Source organism: Hemiscyllium ocellatum, chromosome 9 (genome assembly GCF_020745735.1).
Source record: "Hemiscyllium ocellatum isolate sHemOce1 chromosome 9, sHemOce1.pat.X.cur, whole genome shotgun sequence".
NCBI classification, from domain to species: domain Eukaryota; kingdom Metazoa; phylum Chordata; class Chondrichthyes; order Orectolobiformes; family Hemiscylliidae; genus Hemiscyllium; species Hemiscyllium ocellatum.
The window spans coordinates 66061198-66088181 of NC_083409.1; the positions used below are offsets into that span (position 1 = coordinate 66061198).

The 26984-nt window shown below is 39.2% G+C and overlaps 1 protein-coding gene across 1 annotated transcript in view; it reads left to right on the forward strand.

Annotated features, from left to right (window-relative positions):
* The window catches only part of hook1 (hook microtubule-tethering protein 1), an 84455-nt gene that overhangs the window by 38832 nt on the left and 18639 nt on the right, over nt 1–26984 (forward strand). The window contains exons 9-14 of the mRNA XM_060830421.1: nt 13539–13702; nt 19435–19575; nt 21518–21719; nt 22436–22546; nt 26018–26105; nt 26571–26631. Coding sequence (XP_060686404.1) covers nt 13539–13702; nt 19435–19575; nt 21518–21719; nt 22436–22546; nt 26018–26105; nt 26571–26631 — 767 coding nt within the window. The remainder of the gene's footprint in view (nt 1–13538; nt 13703–19434; nt 19576–21517; nt 21720–22435; nt 22547–26017; nt 26106–26570; nt 26632–26984) is intronic.

Genomic DNA, 26984 nt, shown 5'->3' on the forward strand with positions numbered 1-26984 from the left:
TGTTTCCATGCTGTACATCTCTATGACTCTATTACATTTTATAGAATACAGTTATGCAAACTGGTCCCATTGCGGATTCTCTTTTTTTTTGGTAACATACTTGATTTCGAGATCACCTCTATTAAACAAGCACATAGGGATGGTTTCCATTTGGGTGAGTGCTGCATGTAATGATATATTTCTTTGCTTTCAGGCTTGATTTTTTTTTTCTCTTCAACTTGGTTAAAAGTGATTTGTGTGTCTGTTATGGTGATTATGTATCTTTAGTTGGAGCTCCTGTTAAATGGCAATTTGTTGAAAACTATTAAAAATATTTTCCAATTAATCATATTTCTTTTTTACAAATTTGGTATTTTACATGAGGTGTGGTAGTCAGTATTGGGGTTATGGGGTGAATATGAGGTGGATGTTTGTCGTGACTGTTCAAAGCAAGTAGTAGTTTTGAGTGTATCTGAAAAGGACAAAGTGGGAACTGCACTGTATTCTGGCCTATAGTTATGCTAATATTTGAGTCTTCAGCACATTTAGTAAAATTGAGACAAAGCCTTAGGAGGGTGGGAATTTTTTAAAAGAACCACACACTTAAAATGCCTAATGTGTTCATCTTTAAAATGTCCTTTTTATAATTTCTTTAGTTTCGTTCTGGCACTTAAACTTTCACAAGTCCTTGTAGTGGGTTGAATTGAATTGAATTGAATTGATTTGAATTGAATCGAATTTATTGTCACGTGTACCGAGGCACAGTGAAAAGCTTTGTCTTGTGAGCAATACAGGCAGATCACATAGTTAAATAGCCATAGATAAGTAAATAATAGGTAAATAGCAAAAACACAAGTACAGACGAATGTTAAGTTTTTGTGAGTCCATTCAGTATTCTAACAACAGTAGGGTAGAAATTGTTGCGAAACCAGCTGGTGCCTGTGTTCAAGCTTCTGTACCTTCTCCCCAGTGGTAGAGGTTGTAGAAAAACATTGCCAGGGTGAGATGGATCATTGAGAATGCTGGCAGCCTTTCCTTGACAGCGGCTTGGTGGATAAATTCTATTGATGGGAAGTTGGCCTTTGTGATTGTCCAGGCTGAGTTCATCACTCTGTGACTGTCTCCGATCTTGAATGGATCTTCATTGCCATACCAGGTAGTGATACATTCAGACAGAATGCTCTCGATGGCGCACCTATAAAAGTTGGCGAGGGTATTTGCTGTCATGCCAAATAACCTCAGCTGCCTGAGAAAGAAGAGACATTGTTGGGCCTTTGTAACCAGTGCATCCACATGAAGAGTCCAAGAAAGCTTGTTGTGGAAGACCATCGCAGGAGCTTGACACACTCCACTCATTCCACCTCTGTGCTGTTGATGTGTAGGGGGGTATGAGTAACATTCCATGGAAAGTCAATAATGAGTTCCTTGGTTTTGTGGGCATTGAGAGCTAGGTTGTTCTCAGTGCACCATTTTTCAAGGTCTTCCACCTCCTGTCTGTAGTCTGTTTCATCGCCATCTGAGAATCGACTGATTAAGATGGTGTCATCAGCAAACTTGTAAATGGCGTTAGTCTGGGTTTTGGCAATGCAGTCATAGGTATACAGTGAATACAGTAGGGGGCTGAGTATGCACGTTGGGGGGGGTTCTGGAGTTGAATGTTAGTGAGGATGAAATATTGTCTCCAGTCTTCACTGATTGTGGCCTGTGGGTCAGAAAACTGAGGATCCAGTTACAGAGAGTGGGGCTTAATCTAAGATCCATTAAGTTTAGTAATCAGTCTCGAAGGGATAATAGTGTTGAAGGCTGATCTGTAGTCAATAAGTCAGATTTGTACATAGCTGTTCTTGGTGTCAAGATGTTCTAGGGAGGAGTGAAGAGCAAGTGATACAGCATCTGACATGGATCTGATGGTCCGATAGGCAAATTAGAGTGGGTCAAGAGTAGTGGGGAACCAGGAGTTGATTAATGCCGTGACCAGCCTTTCAAAGCATTTCACAACCACCGACATTAGGGCCACTGAGCAGTCGTCATTGAGACATGCTGCATGAGCCTTCTTAGGCGCAGGGTGCAGTTACTTATATTTTTTTAACCCCAAGTACTACTTAATGGTTCTCCAGTGTTTACTCGTAGGAATCCTTTTAACTAACTTGTTTGGCTGAAATAAAGAAAAGAGAAAAGATGTTTTGCAAGTGAGGCTACACTCTCTACCATGTCTTGCCTCCATGTTCACAAAGAGTGCTCACGTTAACACTGTTGAGAATGAAGAATGCTCTTCCCAATGATTGCTGCACTAGCAAATCCCTGGTGGTATTATAGTGGCATGACTGTGACACATCTAAATAACCCTTACAGTTTGGAAGGTTATTCAGAAATCTTCTAATTTCAAAATGTCATGTTTTTCATGACCTTGCATATAAGAAATTAAGCCAGGATGATCAGGAGCTGACATCAGAATGATTGTCAATTTCTGATATCATGGATCTGAATCAGCAGATCTTTGCCATCTGTTGCAAGGACATCAAGTGCTCATCATGAAATGAGGAGCTTCTACAGGGACAGAGGTATTATGCTTCATATGACGCAGCCCAGAGAGTTCGCAAAATAATTGGAAGCCAGTTTCCTTCATTTTTCTAATACACTTGTTTTAAAAGTCTCCTGATTTTTAATGTTTACTTTTTGAAATATGATGGTTTTCTTTGCATAATAATGTTTATAAATGTGGATTAGATATTGAATGACTGCAACACACTTATTTTTCAGCAAGTATCAAATATGCCAATTGATTTTCCTTATAATTGTATTATAAGATATACATTTCATGTATTTATTTGTTATATATAGATGTTGAACTATTTTCAAAAGTTTGTGTCACATGATAAAGTTACTTAATATTTGTAACCAACATGTTTGTAACCAAAAAGAATATTTGCAAAATGATTTGGGAATTGTCAAGTAGACAATATTTATTTATTTAGTTTTATAATTGATATTTATATAAGCAGTACAAAAGTATGGCATTGGTTTATTCAATCACAATGGCAAGAGGAGTGGCATAATGTCCTATTAGTTGAAATTTGAGTACAACTGGGCAGTTTCATTGCCTTGTGTATAGAGGCAGGGTGTTTCAATTCAAACTGTTTTATTCCATTTCCTGTAGCTTATTGTCTTTTTAACATATCTCTTGATCTCCATCAGAATGGAGGGGTTGTGGGGTCTTCATACAGTACTCCTGGAGGAGGAAGTTCTAAAACTTGGCAGAACATTTTTTTTTTAAAGTGAATTTTTACCCTTGCGCTTCCAACAACGTACCTCATCTTCAAATTTAGATTTCCCCCTGTCACTTGGTGTGATAAATAAGCTTGCAATAAAAGTTGAGTTGCCATTTGCTGCAATGATGTCATGGTTTTCAGATTGAAATATTATGATTTACAAAAGTGATTATTAAAGTGAAAAGCTTCCAACGGTAAATTTAAAATTGAGCAAGGTTTATCTTCTGTTGTAGTTAATTAATTATGATTAACAATATGCTTTTAAAAATGAGCTAAGAGAATGCCATTTAAATCTGAATTTTGTGATTGCATCACTGTAAAGCTGTTCGAAATCTAATAAGTTGAACTCCTTAGTGGCAAATTATTTGATAAATAGGAATCATGTTAGAAATCTATATTATAACCTTACTGAAAACTCTTAATTTTGTAAAAGAAAGCTGTTATCCCGATCAAATGATTGGCGTGATTGAAGAGAAGATTAGTAGCTTTCATGTTTGTCATGTCCTTTATAGTTTCTGAAAATTGTAATTTTTTTTTTCTCCGTGCCTTATCAATTCACATACTTATGGAGATACAGATCACACCACACATTGATTCTTCCTCCATCATTTTTCACAAATATTTATAGACCTAAATAAAGTGGGGAAAAAAGGTTTCTGATAAAAATTTTATGCCTCAAAATTACCTGGAATATACACCTGGTTTTAATTTATTTAAGTAAAACTATACTCTTAATCAGCATTTTTCTAAAGAGAGAGATTATAATAAACTTCCTGTGGAACCTGATTGTGTAACCCTATCTTTTATGGATGTGAAAAATAAAAATGTTTGAACCCAAGGTCAACATATCAGAAAAATAAGTAATTGAGATTTTATCCTTCTCATTCCAAAGCCTACCATTTTTGTTTGTATGTGTTTTTTTTATCCCAGCTGAATTGTTCTGTAATTTCTTTTGGTTTTAACTTACGTTTGTTGATAATGACCTACCGTGATTTCAAAGCTGCACCTGGAAAAATAAACATTTCAGTCAGAGATTGAACTGTGGAAATGATGTTCCGGGCTTTTTATTTCATGAGCACTGGTTTAGACAGCGGGCTGGATTCTAGCTCCCCTGATGGCAGGTTTAAAGGCAGATGGCATTCCATCATCAAACCTTTCCGCTTTGTTCTCATTGATTTTAAATTTTATGGTGGGTGAATTAGGTGTCAAAGGCATCCTGCATAGCTTGTTTCACTCTCTCATGGGACATGGGCACTGCTGGCTGACTCACATTCATTGCCCATCCCTAGTTGCCCTTGAGAAGGGAGTGGTTAGCTGGCCTTTTGATCCACTGCAGTCCATGTGCTGTAGGTAGACCCACAATGCTGTTCGACATAGTATTCAAGGATCTTGACACAGCGATATTGAAGGAATAGCAAAATATTTCCAAATCAGGATGGTGAGTGTCTTGGAGGGGAACTTGCAGGTAATGGCATTCCCTGGTAACTGTCACCCTTGTCCTTTTAGGTAGAATTGGCTGTGGGTTTGAAAGTTGCTGTCTCAGGAACTTTTGCAAATTTCTGCAGTGCATTTTGTAGATGGTACATACTGCTGCTACTGAGTGTCATTGGTGTGGAGGGAATGACTGTAGTGCCAGTTAAGTGGGCTGATTTGTCCTCTGTCAAATTTCTTAAGTGTTGTCAGAGCTGCACTCAGCTAGGCAAGTGGGGAATGTTCTATCAGACTCCTGACTTCTGTCTTATAGGGGGTGAACAGGCTTGTGAAGTCAGAGGTGAGTTACCTGATTTAATATTCCTAGCCTCTGACCTGTTCTTGTAGTCACTGCCTTTTATATGGTAAGTCCAGTTGATTTTCTAATTAATGGTAAGCCACCCAGGATGCAGATAGTCATGGATTCATTGGTAATTCATTAAATGTGAAGGCATGGTTGGTGGATTGTCTGTTATTCGAGATGGTCATTGCCTGTCATTTGTGTGGTATTGTTGCAACATTTCAGTCCAACCGTGGATATTATCCAGGTCTTATTGTATATGGACATAGACTGCTTCAGTACCTGAGGCATTGTGAATGGTCAAAGTGTAACGTTGGAAAAGCACAGCAGGTCATGCCGCATCCAAGGAGCAGGAGAATCAATGTTTCAGACATAAGCCCTTCACCAGGAATGTGGTGGGGGGAGCACTGAGAGAATAAATAGGAGGGTGGGGGTGAGGTAGCTTGGAAGGCAACAGATGGATGAAGATGGGGGATGATGGTGATAGATCAGAGTGGAGGGTGGAGCGGATAGGTGGTATACTTCAAGAAGGAGACATGGCTGTAGTAGTAGGTCTGCTTCGGGACGCGGCTGATGAGCTTCAGGGCAGAGGAGATGACCGGGGGGATGCAGTGTGAGAGAGATTGAGAGACTCACTGAGATCCTTGTGGACGGACAAGGAGAACTTCTTCAAGCTGGGCATCATTGGAAGAGATTTCTCAGTAAGGTTACAGAGTCTAGGAGAAAGTAAGGACGATCAGAGTTGAAGCATGTGACACTGGTTGCTGAGTAGCTTGCAATTATTGGTGAAGATGCCCACTTCTGACCTTTTGATGGAGGGAGGATCATTGATGAAGCAGCTGAAGATAGTTGGGCTTAGAACACTAACCTGAGGAATTACTGTGGAGCTGTTCTGGAGCGGAGATGACTGGAAAGTGGATGTGTTTGTTGGAGATAAATGTGCCAGGTATGATTCCAACAATTGGAGAGATTGCTCCCTGATTTGCATTGGCTCCAGTTTTACTAAGAGACCTTGATGCTGTATTTGGTCAAAAGCAGCTTTGATGTCAAGGGCTGTCATTTTCACCTCCCCTCTGGAATTCACCTCTTTGTGAACCATGTCAGTAATGAGGTCAAGAGCTGAGTGGCACTGGCAGAATCCAAACTGGACATCACTGAGCAAGTTTATTGCTGTGCTGGTGCTGCTTGATAGCATTGTTAATGGCACCTCCCATCACTTTACTGATGATTGAGAGTAGACTGATGGGGTGGCAATTGGCCGGGCTGAATTTGTCTTTTGTGTCGAGTGTTGAAGCTGTACTGGAACAACTTGGCTAGGAGTATGACAAGTTCTGGAGTACAAGTTGTTGATACTATTGTCAAATGCTTTCAGGGCCCATAGCCTTTACAGTATCTAGTGCCTCCAGCTCGAATTGGCTGACGACTAACATCTGTAATGCTGATTATCCTCTTGTTACCTCTGGCTGAAGATTTCTATGATGCTTCTACCATTTGCGCTGATGTGCTTGGCTCTCCCAGTAATGAGGATGAGATATTTCTGGAGCCACTTCCTCCAATGAGTTGGTTAATAGATCATCACCATTTCCGACTGGATATAGCAGGACTGCAACACTTCAATATGATCTGCTCAAGCTGCCTGTCTTGCCACATGACTTGGATCTCCCCTGCTATGGGTAAAATGCCAGTGATGGGGGAACAGAAGTCCTTAAGTGGTCATTTGTTGGCCTGTAACATATCCTTTGAACACTCTTGATGCTCTGCCATGCCCAGAACCCCCAACTTGTCAAGATTCCTGGGTCATTTAGACACCTGCCCACTAAAAGGTCCTGACTCTCCATTTTTATATGAAATGAGTGTAGCTGTTGATTAAGATCAAAAGGCAAAATCCTGGAAAATGTGAACCATTTTCAACATTTGGAAGGGTTCTCTCTTGAAAAACAAATGTAAACAATTGTCAGGACTGTATTTCATTTTCATGTTTTTAAAAACTGGGAACTGAAACGAGAAAAGAACCTGTTCTGAAATCCAGTGTTTTATATGGGTGGCTGTAGTTTTGAAAGCAAGTAACCTGATACCTTGGCTGGAGTTGTAAACAAGCCGTAACTAAATTTTCAGATTGCAGGTGAGGTGTGTCCTCGTGCAGCTCTTGACGACAAGTTGATTAATCTGTGGACTAGTAGCAGTTGTCAACGCTAGAGATCTTTTGCCTGTGAACAACTGTGTGATTGGTTCTTGAGCAGCTTGGAGCTGGAAACAAGTTGCAGAAACTGAGAAGGGAAAAATAAGTGTATGGATCATCTCCCAGCTCTGAAATTTCCTGTTTTCTGCAGTCAGAAACTCAATTTACACCCTAAGAAAACAAGTTACCTTTCATGTCGCAGTTGCTTTGAGTTGTACCTTTTGATTTGCTAAATCAGAGGCATTTTCCAATTGAATCAGTCACTCTATACATCCTACAAACTAATGGAAGTTTCCAGAGAGAGAGAGAGAGACTTCTGAACTAGGGGCTTGGCCAGCCAAAGAAGAACCATTTCAACATCAGAACCAGGAAGCAAAGACTAATACGTTTGCTTTTATCTCCACCAATAATTTGCTTTCCTGATTTGTTTATCTGTATCTGCGAGAATGAGTTTGTAAGAGAATTAGACTTGTAATTAGTAGTGGAGCCCATTTTACCCCAGTGGTCATGATATTGCAAAATTCTTCATTGTCTCCAGTGTGCCAATACCTACATACACACACATGTAAGCTTATGGGGTGAATTTGTTTTTGCAGAATTACATTTTTATTTTGCTCCAAAACTGCATGAATCCATGTAAAACTCTGTAAAACTATACAGAGGGTTTGTCAGTCTGACAGGCAGACTTCACACCTATTGTTTAAAAAGCTGTCCTATCTTGGGAATGTAATTTAAAATAAAGTCTGGGATTTACATATCAAAGAACAGAAAGCAGCATTTCCATTTTAGAAATGGAAGTTTTAATCTAAGATTATTTACTGTATCACAGCTCCATGACACTGGACTCCTTTGGCTATAAATTCTGTGAGCATGATCTTAACCTCCACAATCACCTGATGAAGGAACAGTGCTCCGAAAGTTAGTGCTTCCAACTAAACCTGTTGGACTATAACCTGGTGTTGTGTGATTTTTAATGTTGTCCATCCCAGTCCAACACTGGCACCTCCAAGTGATTCATTTATAAGCAACATTAGCTGTGTATGTTATCATTGGATTAAGTGAATTTCACTGAATACGGTGTTAAAATGATCTTAGTCACATTCCTTTAATAGATGATTATCATATGACAGAATTGGATCCTTTATCTTCATAAAGAACTATGTTAGTTCATTATGTTTAACTAATACAAAAAATGCCATTTTTATGTGGAATGGTTTTTTAAAAGAATTCTATTATTATTGATTACCTGAGGATGTCTACTGTTCAAAGTGTAGTTCCAGTCAAATAGATTTATTAGTTAAGTCCTTTTCTGTTATATTGGGCTGCATCATGTTTTATTTCTGGCTAAATGATAGTTTTATTGATTTTTTTTGTAGCATTACTTGTCATGAGATCTAACCATATCTAACCATATTTGCTCATGTGGCACCCCACTAAGCCAATTCTAGCCACATGTTATTTACAGAACATCTCAGTTATTCCAGGATCAACTAACATCCCTGGCACTAGCATCATCTCTAAAAGGTCGTTACGGACCTGGAGAAGCAGTGTTAATCCTGAGCTGTCCTGCACAATTCCTGCCATTTGCTCCAGATATGGCAAACAAAATAAATTGAGTATTCCCCTTTCTAAGCAGAGGCCTGAAGGTCTTTCTGGGTGGAGTAGTGTGCACTGTTGTGATGAATTCTTCATTCCACAACAGAAGAGGAGGCCACATTACCAGACCATGCCAGCCTGATCTGGGCTTGCCACCTGGTCAGCCATCTAGAGGAACATCCAACACTTCAGGAAGCAGGTCAATGACTTTCTCCATTCTTCTGTGTGACCATATGACCATGAGATATAGGGAGCAGAATTAGGCCATTTGGCTAATGCCTGCTCCACCATTCAACTATGGTTGACCTGTTTCTCAACATCATTCTCCTGCCTTCTTCCCATAACTCCAGATCCCCTTATTAATCAAGAACCTATCTATTTTGTTCTTAAATATGCTCAAGACTGTGGCCTCCATAGCTCTGTACAGCAATGAGTTCCACAGATTTACCACTCTCTATCTCCGTTCTAAAGTGTTGTCCCTTCACTCTGAGGCTGTGCTCTTGAGTCCCAGTCTTTCCTATGATTGGAAACATCTTCTTCACATGCACTCTATCCAGGGCTGTCAGTTTTTTGTAACTCAGGTTTTGAGAAGATTTGTAGCTCAAGTTGAGGTTCTGGATGTAGGTTTGCTCACTGACCTGGAAGGTTCATTTTCAGATGTTTCGTCACCATACTGGGTAACATCTTCAGTGAGTCTCCAGACAAAGCACTGCTCATGTTTCCTGCTTTCTATTTATATGTTTGAGTTTTCTTGGATTGGTGATGTCATTTCCTTTGGTGACGTCATTTCCTATGGTGATGTCATTTCTTGGTTTTTTCCTCAGGGGATGGTAAATAGGGTCCAAGTCAATGGGTTTGTTGATAGAGTGACGGTTGGAATGTCATGCTTCGGAATTCTTGTGCGTGTCTCTGTTTGGCTTGTCCTAGGATGGATGTGTTGTCCCAGTTGAAGTGGTGTCCTTCCTTTTCTGTATGCAAGGATACTAGTGAGAGTGGGTCATGACTTTTTGTGGCTAGTTGATGTTCATGTATCCTGGTGGCTAGTTTTCCAAAAAAAAGGAAATGATGTCACCACAGGAAATGACATCGCCAACCAAAGGAAACCCAAACATATAAGTAGAAAGCAGGAAACATCAGCAGTGCTTTGTCTGGAGGTTCACTGAAGATGTTACCCAGTATGGTGACAAAACATCTAAAAATGAACCTTGCAGCTCAGCGAGCAAACCTAGATCCATATTCTGTAACTTTTAATAAAGGTCTCCCCATCATCCTTCTAAACCTCTTTCTTGTAAACCTCCTCTGGACCCCTCCAATGCCAGCACATCCTTCCTTAGATAAGGGCCCTAAAACTGCTCATAATATTTCCAAATGCGCTATGACCAGAGCCGTATACAGCCTCAGAAGCACTTCTCTAATCTTGTAATCTAACTTTGAGCTGAATGCTGACTTTACATTTACCTTCCTAACTGCCAACTGAACCTGCATGTTAACCTTAAGAGATTGCTGAACTAGGACTTCCAAATCCCTCTGTCCTTCCGATTTCCAAAGCCTTTCCCTTTTCAGAAACTGGTTCTCGCCTCTGTTCTTCCTGCCATAGTGCATAACCTCACACACTTTCCCACATTGTAGTCCATTTGTGTTCTTGTACTGCAGGCATTTAGACTTAGAATAGATTTTATCGTCACATGTACCCAAGTACAAGAGCACAATGAAAAGTGTACTGTGTCACCACACCCCGGTGTCATTTTAGAATACAGTAGTTAGATTTTAAAGCCTAGCAAAAATTAAAAGAACAGAAATGAAAGGAAAAGAAAATGTCCAAATTGCCCTCACTTCTGCTGCCACCGAGTCACAAGCCAGGCTCAATAACAGCCTGCCCTGGATCCGCCAATGCCATAACCTGTGCCTTTCCCCCTGACTCCCACCAGTGTGGAAGTCGCCATGTTCACAGTGCCATCATTTGCCACTGGGCCCAGCTCCCTAATGCCACCACCATCTTGGAATCAACTGAAATATCAGATTCCACAACCTTCCTGAGCAAATGTATGAGTGTAACCCATTGAACCAGTGCTGACATCCGGGCAGCTGTCAATGCCACCACTACGATGATGTCAGTCTTATATTGACTGCCCTCTTTCTCATAGTTGTCCTCTTATCTGTAATGCCTGAAGTTAGGTTTCTGACCCTTTCCGTACTGTCTGTCCTATTACTTTTTGTGGTGACTTTAAAAAAAATCTCTCCTGAGCATCTCCCCACCTCTTTAACTTTGTCTATAGTTGTCAATGCAACAGAACCCCCACCCTCCCTTACCCCAGCCCCCTGCACTATTTAGCTTAAAGCCCTATCCGCAGCCCTAGTTATGTGATTTGCCAGGACTTGAGTCCATGCATGATTCCGGTGGAGACTGTCCCATCAGAACAACTCCCTCTTTCTCCAATACTCATGCCAATGTCCTATGAATTCAAACCTGTTTTTCTCTCAGCGATTGTTAAGCCACTCATTTACCTCTTTAATCTTGTTGATCCTGTGCCAATTTGCTAGTGGCTCAGGCAGTAATCCAAGACTTATTGAGTTTGTGGTTCTGCCTTTTAGTTTAGTCCCTAGTTGTTCATATTCCCTAAACAGAACTACTTTTCTCTTTTCTACCTATATCATTGATACCTATGTGGATGACAACAACTGGATCTTCACCCTCCCACTCCTAGTCACTCTGCAGCCAAGGTGAGATACCTAGAAACCAGGCACCAGACAGACAATGCAGCCTTTGGGATTCTTGATCCTGGCCACAGAGCACAGTGTCTATTCCTCTGACTATGCTATCCTTAATTACGACTACATTTCTCTATTCATCCTCCTTATGAATGGCTCCCTGTATCATGGTGTTTTGGTCCGTTTGCTCATCCTCCCTACAGCCCCCACTCTTACCCAGACAGGGAGCAAGAATCTGAAACTTAAGTCAAGCTCAAGGGCAGAGGTTCCTTTAGCATTGCCTCCTGGATCCTTTGACCTGCCTTGCTTGTAGTCACACTCTCCTGTCTGTGACCACTGACAGAATTCATGGTAGTTAATCTAAGGGCTGTGACTGTCTCCTGGATCACAGCATCCAGGTTACTCACCCTAACCTAATGTGTCAGTGTTCAAAGGTCTGACTCCAACTCATCAACTCTGAGACTGAGTTCCTAAAGCAGCCAAGACTTGCTAGAGATGTGGTCACTGTGAACCACATGGGGTCTGCCATGCAGTTACAGCACCTCATCTGGCCCTTCATCAGCCCAACCCCAAACCCAAACCCCAACATCACTAACCCTGCATGTTCTCTATGCTGTGTACTCACTTGGGGCACTTGCCCACCTGCTCCAACAGTAACAGCTGTGCCACCCAATTTCATCCCCTTTTAATACCTGCCTCTCTCTCTCATTCTAGCCCACAGTAGGGCAGAAATAATTGAGCTGGGCATTGGGCTGCCAGGCATTCAGTTTCTTAGTCCTTATACATCGAGGAATCTGACTCTGACTGACGATGCCTAATCATCCCCCTCCTCTACCTCCTCCCCCCAGACTAATATCAGAGGCCCCTCTTGACTTTGACTCTTGACTGACTGTGCTAAGATTCTCTGAGCAAAGGCTATATTCCTTGTCTTAACTGAGGACTGCTGACAACCTTATCAAGCTTCCTACATCATGCCTGCAAGAAATGGCAATTCAGCACTGAAAGCATGCGACAGCCTGGTCCAGTCCACAACCTGGGACATGTCCTTGAGTGCACAGTCCCCTTGAAGCAGTATTACAATGAAGTTGCCAGATGAAGCATCAAAACACTGAAGTGTGCTAACAGTGGCGGAGATGTGGTTGAAGTTTCTCAGAGGCTTAGAGTGTAAGTGTGCACGCACGCACATACACACGAACACATGGCCAGGGCTCACGCAGCATGTCCTGAGATATTGGTGTCCGCAGTCCAATTTGGAAGTCCTTTGGAGTAAGCAGTGATCTGAAGTCAGCAGGTAGCACACTCTGACTTCCATATCAGACTGCACAGCATTTAATTTTTTTTCACAGCATGTGGTCAAATAGGAAGTTGCATATTAATAAGGTGAAATTTGCAAACAACAGCTGCAGTAATCCTTTTAATAGGCAAATTACCATTGCCTACTGAGAAACTTGCCCTGACCTTTGTACTTAGTTGAAAAATGCAGGGGGTTGCCCCCAACCTTGAGGTTAGCCTTGCAGCATTTCTGCTATTTGGCGACAATTCTCAGTATAGCTCTGGCCATTCAGGTCCCTATTAGATTCTGACCAGTGGTGACATCAGTTTGTTCTGACTCGTGCAAATAGTGCATAAACTTTAATTGTCCTGGCCAATTTGCCCAAAAATATATTTTGGAGGCAGTGTGAAGGAATAAAGTTGATTAATCGAGTACAAGATTGTTTTCATCTGAAAACAGAGTGGGAAAAGACCAGTTGGTTCATCCAAACTACCCTACATAACAATGTCTACAGCATCATGACCAGGAACCACATTCCCTGCAGTTATGTAAATTCCTAGGTGTGAGGAAAAATTGAGAACTCACTGGGCTAACAACAACAAAGTCTCCAGAAACTTTCTTTCTGTGCAATGGAAACTGACCACAAGGTCCCATTGACCATGAATGCAATGTTTCTGTGAATAAGTGGAATCAGATGCTGGGAATGTGTATTTTTAATACAGTTTGATAAGGTAGCATAAGTATATGAATCTCTGCTTCTAGGTTTCTACACTGCAAGAGGAAAGAAATAGCTTATTGGCTGAATACGACCTTATGACAGAGAGGATAAACCAATTGGATGCATTTGATGATCCACACAGCCTTGCTGGCAAGAAATACTTTAACTTCCAGCTTCAGTTAGATCAATTACAAGAAGAAAACTACAGGTAAATGATTCAGTTCCATTCATTGTAATTTATGTTAAATTTGTGATGTGTATTTTACACCTTTATTTGAAGATCACCACTGGATCCTATGGAGCTCCATAAATGCTTCACAAGAAGTCTCAGATTGTCAGACCAACAAATGCCACATCACGATTCAGGCAGCTCCATTAGCTGCCTACATTCCTGATGTTCCTATTGGACAGTAGTAAACATGGAAGAGCTACTTGCCCGATCATCCTTCCCTTCAATTCTGCTTTTTTTCTGTCTTCTTGATAGAAATGTTTCATGGATCTAACTATTCTTCTCTCTTTTAAAAAAATGGCATTCCTTCAAATCAAGGCTCTCAAACAGCTCACATTTTAATCACTCTGCCATTAATGACTGTCTTCAGCAGCTGAAGATGCTACCCTCTCCAGTGTTTCTCCTAAAAATCCTAACAATTCCCTCAAAAAGACCTGTCTCCTTTTCTTTCCTCTCTTTAGACACTCCTTAAAACCAATCTCTTCCACCTTCTCTAATATCTACTTATTTGTCTCCACGACAAATTTTGTTTGATAATTCACTTATGAAATTCCTTATGATGATTTACAACACTAAAGATGTGATATAAATAGAAGTTCTTGTTGATGTCTTTACTTAGCCCCATATCATAGGCTTCTTTTTAACTTTTGCTAAGATTTCCTGTTCCTTTTGCTTCTTGCAATATTTTCCTTGCCATCGTAACTTGTTTTTTTAACTTGTATAACATAATCAACAAAGCCTATCACTTGAACCATCCCACAGATCTGCAGCTACATAATCACTAGATTGAGCTTCCCAAGATCTAGAACCTACAGACAGCCCCATCCTTTTAACTATATTATCGCTATTGGAATGAAAGAGGTTTGCTTTATCCTGACATTTTGTGGATGGCATCATATGAGATCCACTAATTAAAAGTAAAATCACAATTTAAAATATATAAATCAATTTCTTTAATCTGAATTAAACAAAATTAAACTGCACTTATTTCAAAGCAAGAGCCCGAACAGGGAAGGCAGGTGAACTCAGGACATGGTTAGGAACATGGGACTGGGATATCTTAGTGTAATGGAGAACTATCCATTTACTGTGAAATTTAAAAGAGAATGCTTTTATTTAATTCAATGCTGTACTGAGCTTTGTAAACGATGCTTTGATGAAGGTGTGCAGTTAGCTTATCTCTGTTTGAATTCTGTAAATGTTCAATTCGACCTTGTGAAAGTCAAACTCCGTGAAAGCTGAACAACTGTTATGACTAGGACCAGGAGATGAGAGGATAACAACTTGAGTTTCCCCCAGTCTTTGCCCTTGAAAGTGTGACAAGGAATGCTATAAGGCAAGTATCTGTACAATGTTCAGTATTCCTTGCATTGAGGCATCTGGTGTAGTGTAATGAGTCAACCCTGCAGATTTAAAACAAAGATGCTTTCTTTGCTCTTGCTAAAAATTGAGTCAAGTCGATTTAATTTCCACAACACTTAGCATTTACAGAAACATGGCTCAGGGATGGATAGGATGGCAGCATAATGTTCCTGGATACAAATGCTACAGGAAGGATAGAAAGGGAGGCAAGAGAGGAGGGGGACTGGTGTTTTTGATAAGGCATAGCATTACAGCTGCGCTGAGGGAGGACATTCCCGAAAATACATCCAGGGAAGTTATTTGGGTGAACTGATAAATAAGAAAGGGATGATCATCTAATTGAGATTGTATTATAGACCTCCTAATAGTCAGAGTGAAATTGAGAAACAAATTTCAAGGAGATCTCAGTTATAAAAGGGTGGTTATGGTAGGGGATTTTAACTTTCCAAACATAGACTGGGACTGCCATAGTGTTAAGGGTTTAGATGAAGAGGAATTTGTTAAGTGTGTACAAGAAAATTTTCTGATTCAGTATGTGGATGTACCTACTAGAGAATGTGCAAAACTTAACCTACTCTTGGGGAATAAGGTAGGGCAGGTGACTGAAGTGTTAGTGGGGGCCAGCGACCATAACTCTATTAGTTTTCAAAAAGTGATGAAAAAGGATAGAACAGATCTAAAAGTTGAAGTTCTAAATTGGAGGAAGGCCAATTTTGACGTTATTAGGCAAGAACTTTCGAAAGCTGATTGGGCGCAGATGTTCACAGGTAAAGGGACAGCTGGAAAATGGAAAGCCTTCAGAAATGAGTTAACGAGAATCCAGAGACAATATATTTCTGTTAGTGTGAAAGGAAAGGTGGGTAGGGGTAGGGTATACTGGATGACTAGAGAAATTGAGGCTTTGGTTAAGAAAAAGAAGGAAGCATATAGACAGGATAGATTGATTGGATCCTTAGAAGATTATAAAGGTTGTAGGAGTACACTTAAGAGAGAAACCAGGAGGGCAAAAAGGGGAGTAGTCACAGGTGAGGTGCCGGAAGACTGGAGGTTTGATAACGTGGTGCCACTGTTTAAGAAAGGTGGTAAGGACAAGCCAGGGAACTATAAACCAGTGAACCTGACGTTGTTGGTGGGCAAGTTGTTAGAGGGGATCCTGAGGGCCAGGATGTACATGTATTTGGAAAGGCAAGAACTGATTAGGCATAGTCAACATGGCTTTGTGCATGGGATTTCATGTCTCACAAACTTGATTGTTACTTCTTCAAAACATTCAAAGAGGATTGATGAGGCAGAGCAGTGGATGTGATCTAATGGACTTCAGTAAGGCATTCGACATAGTTCCCCATGGGAGACTGGTTAGCAAGGTTCGATTTCATGAAATACAGGGAGAACTAGCCATTTGGATACAGAGCTGGCTCAAAGGTAGAAGATTGAGGCTGGTGTTGGAGGGTTGTTTTTCAGACTGGAGGCCTGTGACCAGTGGAATGCCACAGGGATCAGTGCTAGCTCCACTACTTTTCATCATTTATATAAATGATTTGCATGCGAGCATAAAAGGTATAGTTAGTAAGTTTGCAGATGACACCAGAATTGGAGGTGTAGTGGACAGCAAAAAAGGTTATCTCCGATTACAACGGGATCTTGATCAGATGTGCCAATGGGCTGAGAAGTGGCAGATGGAATTTAATTCAGATAAATGTGAGGTGCTGCATTTTGGGAAATCAAATTTTAGCAGGACTTATACACTGAATGGTAAGGTCCTCGGGAATGTTGCTGAACAAAGAGACCTTGGAGTACAGGTTCATAACTCTTTGAAAGTGGATTCGCAGTTAGATAGGATACTGAAGAAGGCATTTGGTATGCTTTCCTTTATTGAGTACAGGAGTTGGGAGGTCATGTTGCAGCTGTACAGGACATTGGTTAGCCACTGTTGGAATATTGCGTGCAATTTTGGTTTCCTTCCTATCGGAAAGATGTTGTGAAACATGAAAGGGTTCAGAAAAGATTTACAAGGATGTTGGCAGGGTTGGAGGATTTGAGCTAATAGGAGAGGCTGAACAGACTGGGGCCATTTTCCCTGGAGCGTCGGAGGCTAAGGGGTTACCTTAAAGAGGTTTATAAAATCATGAGGGACATGGATTGGATAAATAGACAAAGTCTTTTCCCTGGGGTTGGGGAGTCCAGAACTAGAGGGCGTAGGTTTAGGGTGAGAGGGGAAAGATAAAGAAGAGACCTAAGAGACAACCTTTTCACGCAGATGGTAGTACGTGTATGGAATGAACTGCCAGAGGATGTGGTAGAGGCTAATACAATTGCAACATTTAAAAGGCTTCTGGATGGGTATACGAATAGGAAGGTTTTGGAGGGATATGGGCTAGGTGCCAGCAGGTGGGATTAGTTTGGGTTGGGATATCTGGTCGGCATGGATGAGTTGGGCTGAAGGGTCTGTTTCCGTGCTGTTTACCTCTATGACTCCATGTTGTCTAATGAGTAGTTCATCTAAATCTGTCTAATCCCTCTTCATGTCCCCAATCTCAATTCTTTCCATATCTTTGTCTCCTTCTTTGTTGTTTCTCTTCTTTCAGATTCTGTTTGTCTTTTATACTGCCCACTATCATGTATGAATATTTCAGTCTTCTGCCATATTTGTTTTGTGCACCTGCTAGAGAAAAGATGTTGTGAAACTTGAAGGGGTTCAGAAAAGATTTGCAAGGATGTTGCCAGGGTTCGAGGGTATGAGCTATATGATGATGCTGAATAGGCTGGGGCTATTTTCCCTCGAGCATCAGAGGCTGAGGGGTGACTTTATAGCTGTTTGTAAAATCATGGATAGGGTGAATATAAAAGGTCTTTTATCCTGGATGGGGGAATCTAAAACTGGAGGGCATAGTTGTTTCTCCAAACAACTTTTACTGAAGGTGAGAGGGGAAAGATTTAAAAGGGACCTAAGAAGCAACATTTTCATGCAGAGAGTGGTGCATGCATGGTTTGAGCTGCCAGAGGAAGTGGTGGAGGCTGATACAATTACAACATGGATGAGTTGGACTAATGGCTCTGTTTCTGTGCTGTAAGGCTCTATGACATGACACTAGAAGTCCATTATAATGCACATGCTGATGTCCAAAAAGTGAGAAGGTATAGGTAGAACACATTAATAAAATGATTTTTAGACAGCAAAACTAATCTTTAAATAAATACTTACCTCTTTTCGGAGCCATGAGACATCTCTATTACAATCAAGGCTGCAAAATATTGATCCAAGGTTAAAATAGGCTGTACTCACTTTAAATAGCAGTGCAAAGTGAATACAAAGATTGATGCCAAAAATTTGTAAGTAATTCTTGGTTCATGGCTCTTTGAAATATCACTTGGGTTAGAGCTGTTCATCACCATGTTTTATTTTCTTTTCTTTTTATGTTTTCTGATTTCAATATTTCTCTTTTTTTCTTTCTCATGTTAGTGTTTCTTTCCCTATCTTTTTTTCTCCAAACAACTTTTACTGCTCATTCTTTATTTATACATTTGCAAGTCTATTCTCTTCCGTTTCATGGTTCTTTTCTTAACCTCATTCCCAAACCTGTTGGCTACTTTACTTTCTTCCGCTAATATTTTCAATTTTAATTCAGTATACTTAGGGATCAGGAAAGATGCGGTTTGATTTATGTGTAATGCCTTTTTGGATGTAATTATTACTTTATTGCTTAGCACAAATTGGAAATAAATCATATTTTGTTGGTATGCAAGCAATGTATTTAAGGGAGTACTGCTTCCTAATCTCTCTTCCATTCCATATCTGAAGGTGCATGGTTTGACACATTCTTGGCTATGTACTATGTGTACGTGGGGGAGCTCTATCCAACTAATCTGTGACATAACTGGATGTACCAATGCATTGCACAATTTGTATATCGTTTTGTCAAATAGTACTGACTGCTGTGATTTAATATGTACAATTTAGTTTTTTAAATGAAAAAATTAGGCCAAAATTACCTAACACATAAACGAATGTGGACTAATGAATAATAAGACAGTTGGCACAAAATTTATATATTTTCCATACTTATGTTCCAAAAGTGCAATGATTACATAAGTAAGTGACCTTGAACAGCCTGTAGCTGTCTTTTGAGTTGCAAGATTAGATCATGGTGTGAAATCACTGCAAAATATGCAATAATTTTTCAATGTCTTTGCTGTTAATGGGCATCATTGTAGATGTGGTAGTCAGTGAACGATCCTGCCCCTTCAAAAGGGTTACTGGTTGTGATACAATACATGGGAAGTTTGGTTACTTGGAGGCGTCTTTCATATATATCTTAAAGGAGTTGTTTGTTTGTTACTGTTCTCTTTAGGCTCGAAACAGCAAAAGATGACTATCGTGTTCACTGTGAAGAACTGGAACGACAACTGATTGAGATGCAGCACAGAAATGATGAACTAAACAGCTTGGCAGAAGAAAACCTTGCCCTAAAAGATGAAATTGATATCATGAGGTAAGGGAATATTGACAGATGACAGGTTTCATGTATATCACATTTGCACTAATGAGGAATTGATCCACAATCTATATTGTTAAAGGTGATCGTTAGCTAAGGTGTCAGAATAAAATTGTATCATGTCCATATCATTTGTGAACTTGCATCGTATCAGCATAAAAGATATTTGCTGTTTGCATTGCTGATGCGATACATAAAAGAATAACTTCAGCACTATTTTGCTTTCAAATATTACCTGCTGTATTTCTGTAATAAGGTTAAAAAATAATAATTACACTAATGTGGATAGAGGAAAAGTAAAACTTCCATATAAGTAGAAACTTAAAAGGTCTGACTATTCTGGTATAAGTGTTTATCATGATGCATTTTACTGGACTCAGAAGCTTTAATTGAAACTTGAGGAAAACTTATCCATGTGTTGACAGTGTAAGTAGAGTAAATTAAAGTAGAATTTAGCTGGATTATCATTAGTTGTCAGCAAAATGCAGTGCTTTTTGGTGCTGAGAATGCAAACAACTACTGAACCAAGATTTTTCAATATTTATTGTTGGAACATCAACATTAAACATTTATTTGGAACCATTTAATTTGGATGACCGTAGGTTTTTAGATAACTTTTTTTTAGATTAGATTACTTACAGTGTGGAAACAGGCCCTTCGGCTCAACAAGTCCACACCGACCCGCCAAAACGCAACCCACCCAGACCCATTCCCCTACATTTACTACTTCGCCTAACACTACAGGCAATTTAGCATGGCCAATTCACCTAACCTGCACATTTTTGGACTGTGGGAGGAAACTGGAGCACCCGGAGGAAACCCACGCAGACACGGGGAGAATGTTCAAACTCCACACAGTCAGTCGCCTGAGGCGGGAATTGAACCCGGGTCTCTGGCACTTTGAGGCAGCAGTACGTGCCACTGTGTCACCCACAGTTCCTGTTATTAAAGGGACTGTTCAATAATTAAGCTCTACTGCAGGTAAAAACAAAGGATTTTTTTTGTATTTCCTGCCTCCTGATATCTGTGGTATTTGTAAAACCCAATTTTGCCAAATAGTCACTGTTCTGGAAACAAAATTTATAGTAAGCATGGAATAATATTGTGTTGTTGATATTGACTTAGCCATATTGTCTCCTGAAAAAGTTTTGTTCATGTATCATTTATAGTTTAATGTAGGTGTTTTCTTTCCTAAGTGAAAAGGAAGTATTCAGATAAAAGGTAATCAATTTGGTATATCAACAATTTTATTTTTCTCACCAGGTGCTGAGTATTTCTCATACATTTTGCTTTTGTTTATTTCCAGCATCTGCAGTGCTTTGCTATTCCAATTAGTAATTTATTTTGTATTTTTATTTGTCCACAGAAGAATAGTGAGACATTATTTATGCTCTTTCTATATCAGTGTTCTTATCTGCTTAGAAGTTTTAACTGCATTTACAAATTCAGTATTTTAGTATCAATGGAAAATATCTGGAAAAGCCAAGAAGAATTTGTTTTGTGTTTTGATGATTAGTTCCATAAGCTGTTAAGATTACGGTCCTTTCTTTGGTTTGCAATTAGTTGACTCTTGTTCGGTCCTAACATAGGCATTTTGGTATTTTGTTCAACACATTTCTGAACATAGTGATTCTTATTGATCTTGCATGCTGAAGTTCATTGTAGTTGATTACGGACTAAGATATTCAATTAAGGTTCAGAAGGAATTGAGTATTACTAACATCAAAGAAACTTTAAAACTGAGGGAACACTTATTGTATGTAATATATCTATTAAAACAACACTGTGCATACTTCAGTACCAGAATGTAGTTTAAACTTAAGCTAAACTGTAGTTTATATGACCATTTTAGTCTCTAGGCTGAACAGAACTCGAGGCAAGTCCTAGAGCTTTTAAAACTAAGGAAACATTTTATGGATTCTGACCACTGTTTTTATAGGAATTATTCAGATAAGGTTACCAAATTAGAAGCTTCACTGGAGACATACAAGAAAAAACTGGAAGACCTGAATGATTTGAAGCGACAAATGAAATTGTTGGAGGACAAAAACGTGATGTATATGCAGAATACAGTCAGCCTGGAGGAAGAAATCCGAAAAGCTAATGCCGCACGTGCTCAGCTGGAGACATACAAAAGACAAGTAAGCATTAGACACAAATCCCCTTATCTAAATGCAGCATATTGTTTCACGGTAAATCATTGTTTGTGCTGATAATTGAATAACTTAAGAGTAAAATTAAACAGCTTCCTTAGGCTAAATACATTGTTACACACAATAAAGGCTGGGCATTTCTACAATTGATTTACAATCTGTATTCAGAAAGTAGACTGTATCAGCAGCTCTGATCTTGGGATGTGAAACTTAACTAAGTAACTGGAGACATGGAAAAAGATGAAATCGAATACCATGTACTGGAATTGTTTAAATTTTAACAAGCTAATAATTTTGTAGTCTTCCATATTCTGTTGAATTTCTCCTCTCCACCCTATATGATTTACTCCTTTCATGAAAATGCTAACTAGACAGTTTTGTTTCAATCTTGAGATGAGAGCTGTCAAGGACAAGATTTGTTACATATTCCTAACTGTCCTGATGAAATAGTTCCTCAGCTGTTTTACTGAAATCCTGCCTATCCACCTGTGATCATTGACACTTGTGACACCTCTGTGTTTGTCTCATTTGGGAACAGGTCAGGGATTGAAAACGTTTTCAGTTTATTTGGTCCAGTTCCATACGAGGCAGTATATTTACTGGCTGAACCAGTGAGGAACATCACACTTTCCTTAATCTAACATAACAGTGCTATTTGTTCTAATGATGTTTTGTAACATTGATAGCTTTGTTGTGATTACAAGGTTCTGGAACTTCACAACTCATTGTCTGAGGAAGTAAGAAGAGCAGACAAACTGGCTTTTGAATTGAAACAGATTGAAGAAAAACATGAAACATTATTGAAAGAAAAAGAGGTAAGTGTCCTTTAGTATTCAGATCAAATCACAGTCAGATTTATTTAGTTCTTCAAACGTGAGCAGCTTACCTGCTGAAATGGTTTGAATTGTCATGTTTCTTATCCTTTCTGGCAAGTAGATATAGTTCATGTCTTTTGATGTTGACTAAGCTTTCCTAACTTTTATTTTATGCTATATCAGTGTGAGGATTGATAAGTAGTACTTTAGTATTCTATGCAAGACTCCTTCAATTCTTGCCAAACCCCAGTCTGGTGGATATGTCTATTAGGATTTGTTCAGCTTGACCAGTAGTAGTGCTGATGAGCTGTGCTGGGACATTGTACTCTTGGTGAGCGAATTTGTTTTGTCTCTGCCAACCTCCCATCTTTCTTCAGTGTGGTATTCAACATTGTATTCCTCTACTTCTTCAACTGAGTGGTGGCACAAGGTTTCCTTATCAATATTTACATGAGATATCGCGGGGGCCAGAGTAAATGTTGAGACTTCCGAGGGCAATTCCTTCCCCAATTGTATACTACATTGCTGTTACCTCTGCCTTGCCAGTGGGACAGGACGACTCTATGGGATGGTGCAAGTGGTGTCTGGAATATTGGCTTTAATGTATGATTTGATTTAAATAGACATTTCTTATATTTTACATTCATGGGATGTGGGTGTCTTTAGCTAGGCCAGTGTTTATTGCCCCTCCCAAATGGATGGTCATCATTGGACTCTTAATTCCAGATTTTTTTAATTACATTTAAATTCCACCATCTGCCATAGTGGGATTCAAACCCATATCCCTGGAACATTACCTGGGTTTCTGATTAACAGTCCAGCGACAATACCATGAGGCCATTGCCCTCCCTCTGACTATGTCATGTTTTTGCTTGACTAATCTATGGGACATCTCTTCCTCTATGATTAAAAAAATCCCAAATGATAGTAGCGATGGCTTTGCAAGGTCGTCAGGATTGGGTTATGCCATTGTTATTTTGATGTTGACGTCAATGATGGCTGGTCTGTCCAGTTTTCTTCCTTTTTGATGATTGGTCTATGGTTGGGCGGAATGGAGTGGCATATCAGGATATTTCATAGGGCAGTTACAGGTCAATCGCATTGCTACAGATCTGGAATCACTTGTCTAAACTGGGAAGTAATCATCTGAGAATCTTTGGGTATACATTGTCAGAATTCTGTGTGGTAAAATTTAACAACTACATCATTGAGAAGCAGGTCAGAGGCCATGGTTTCAGCTGTTAACATAGCAAGTTATGAAATTATCTTGAATAGGTTTTGTAGGTTGTTGTTTTGGCACCAGAAAAAATAGAATGAAGTAAGTTGGATTGGCATTAAAAAAAACTGGCTCATTGATATCCCGACCCATTAGATCAGACTCCCTTACCATTTGAAGTGACATAATAAGGAGCACTTAAAGAAGAAAGTCCTAGTGCTACCATCGTCTCAGAGTAGCAACAAATGATAATAAAATCTAGCTTGGCTCATATCTGGGGAAAAATATTGTACTGTTACACAAATCTCCATGATTACGTGGTGCTAGGATTTCATAGGCTGCCTTCTAAAGATGGTGGCAGTGGGATTGAACTCAAAAAAGTCAACCTTTATAGTTAACTATTTCAGTACTAAATTGAAAATATGTGCATGCCTCCGTTTGATACTTCCATGTGTTTGATTTGCATTATATAATAGTTCTCATACTGGAAGCTAACCCCATCAAGGCATGTAATAGAACGCAAACCCCAATATTTGACTATCAATTGGATAGTGATTCTTTTCTATAGTTGGCAGAAAACCGGTTATATTTCAGGATTTATTTTAATCACTGGATTTAGGAGAAATTACAGAGGAAGCAGAAAACTCAACACCAAATGAATAATTAGTCTTCAATTAAAAATATTTCTTTGAAGAAAATGTAACTTGCGTAAACAATATCCATAAACAGCTTTTTCTAGTAATTTTAATCCTTGTATTCATTTTTAAACAGAATTCAGACGTATTGTGATGGGACCTCATTATTTGATATTAGGATAATCTTAGCTGAATTTTTAATTTTTTTTAGTGGTCATATGATTTCCGAACTGGGAACTTGCTTAACAACAGAGGCCTAGGTTTTAATCCTCTAGTTTAGTTGTCATTTGTGTCTGTGAAGCAGATCTCAATTACATTCTTTCCTTTTCATTTGTTCATGGGATGTAGGCATCATTGGATAGACCAGTATTTATTGTCCTAGTTTCCTTGAGAAAGAGTGGTGAGCTGCCTTGAGCCTTGCTCTAGGCCATGGAGGGTAGATGCACCAGGAGAGCTGTTAGGAAAAGAATTCCAGGAATTTGACCCAGTAAGAGAGAAGAATCAGCGTTATATGTTCAATTCATAATTGCGTGTGGTTTGGAAGGGAATATGAAGGTGTTGGTCTTACAATGAATCTTCTATTCTTGTCCTTTTTAAATTATAGAGGTCACAGGTTTGGAAATGCTGTAGAAAGAGCACGGGTGAGTTGTTGCAGTGCATCATGTAGGTGATACACACTTCTGCTATTTTGCATCAGTGGAAAAGGAATGAATGTCACCCTTAAAGCTTCCCTCAAAGATTGTTCAATATTGGGAAATATTGATTCTTCAGCTGAGCATGTAGAAGTGGAGTGATGGGTAGTAATCAGTAGGTGGTTTCCTTGTTCATGTTTGACCTGATGCCAGTGTCAGTGTTGAGACTCCCAGAGCATCTCTCTCGACATATATCACTGGGCTGACATTTCTGATTCATCTGCCATGCCATTGGAACACACCAAACCCATGATAACAATATTGTCAGGGATATTGTCTATAAGTTACAATTCTGAGAGTATAGCTATCAGTCTGTTGCTTGATTCATCTGTTGAACAACTCTCCCAATTTTGGCAGATGTCTTAATCCACACTAAAGGTGGAGTTTGCACGTTCTCCCCGTGTCTGCGTGGGTTTCCTCCGGGTGCTCCGGTTTCCTCCCACAGATGTGCAGGTCAGGTGAATTGGCCATGCTAAATTGCCCGTAGTGTTAGGTAAGGGGTAAATGTAGGGGTATGGGAGGGTTGCACTTCGGCGGGTCGGTGTGGACTTGTTGGGCCGAAGGGCCTGTTTCCACACTAAGTAATCTAATCTAAAAAAAAGTCACTCTTTGCAGTAAAAGAAAGCCATACCTGACTAGCCAGCAGTGAGTTTAAAAACTATTACAAAATTCCCATAACATCTATTTCTTTCCATCGGATATGTCCAGGAATGATTTAAGTCTATAATTTAATTCCTTAATTCAGCTACTTGTGTAGTCAAGCACATGAGATGTGATATTTATAAAATCAGTAATGCAACTTTATGCACACTGTTTGTTTGTTTGTTTGTTTTTCTTTTTTATTCATTGAGAACTATGCAGTGACACCTCTATGGAATTGCAGGTGGTTGTTACTTACTGGGCTGTGTTCCTTTTTTTTAACCTTCAGCGATTGATAGTAGAGCGTGATGCTCTTAAAGAAACCAATGAGGAGCTCAAATGCACTCAAGTGCAGCAAGATCACTTGTTGCAGTCAGGTATGCATTAGCTTCTTTAATTGTTCCTTTCTTGAGCTCTCTCATTTTAATTTCTCAACGGGTACGATTGTTTTTTTTTCTCTAGAAGTTTAAAATTGGTTTAAATGTATACATTTATTCACAGAACTTAAGTTGATTTGGCATAATAGCACTATTTGTATTGTATCAGACAATTTTTCATTTTCAAATAATTTTAAATCTCCAAACATATTAAGAACGTTATTATTTTGCCAGGACAACAAATCTTGAAAATGCTCAAAGTATTGTTTGATGCTGTTAATAAATTGACAATACCATAACACTTTTTCTTTTGCATAAAACATTTATTTTGGAATAGCTTATAAAGCCCAGATATGGATTTTGTGTGAAATAGTACTATGGATCAAGAAGTAAAATGAACTATCATGTTAAAACAGCTTTATTTTCAGTAGTGAATGGTTAATGTTTTAACATTTTATTCTTTAGGTAAATTTTCTCTGGATTCACATGACCATCTTGCAGCTGAAATTCTTCCTGTGGAATATAGGTATAGTTCTTACATTCTTACACTATCCAAAAATAGAAATCTCTGAAATTAATACTGAAATTTGGAAATCAAGTTTTTTATACACCTCTAGTCTTGTCAATGTAAGAGCACTTTCAATTCCTGGTTTGATCAACACTAAACTAATTTGGATTAAATGTTTTCAACCTACTGTGACTACCAACCATTTAAGTTTGAAATTTCAACAGATCAGGACATTCTCTGGAGAAATAAATGATCCTTCTGTTTAAAATTTGTTTTTGACCAACAAAAATAAATGAATATAAAGGTGCCTGATGCAGCAATTTTTTTTCAATGTTCATCTTTTGTTTTGCGCTTTATTTATTGTTTAAAAC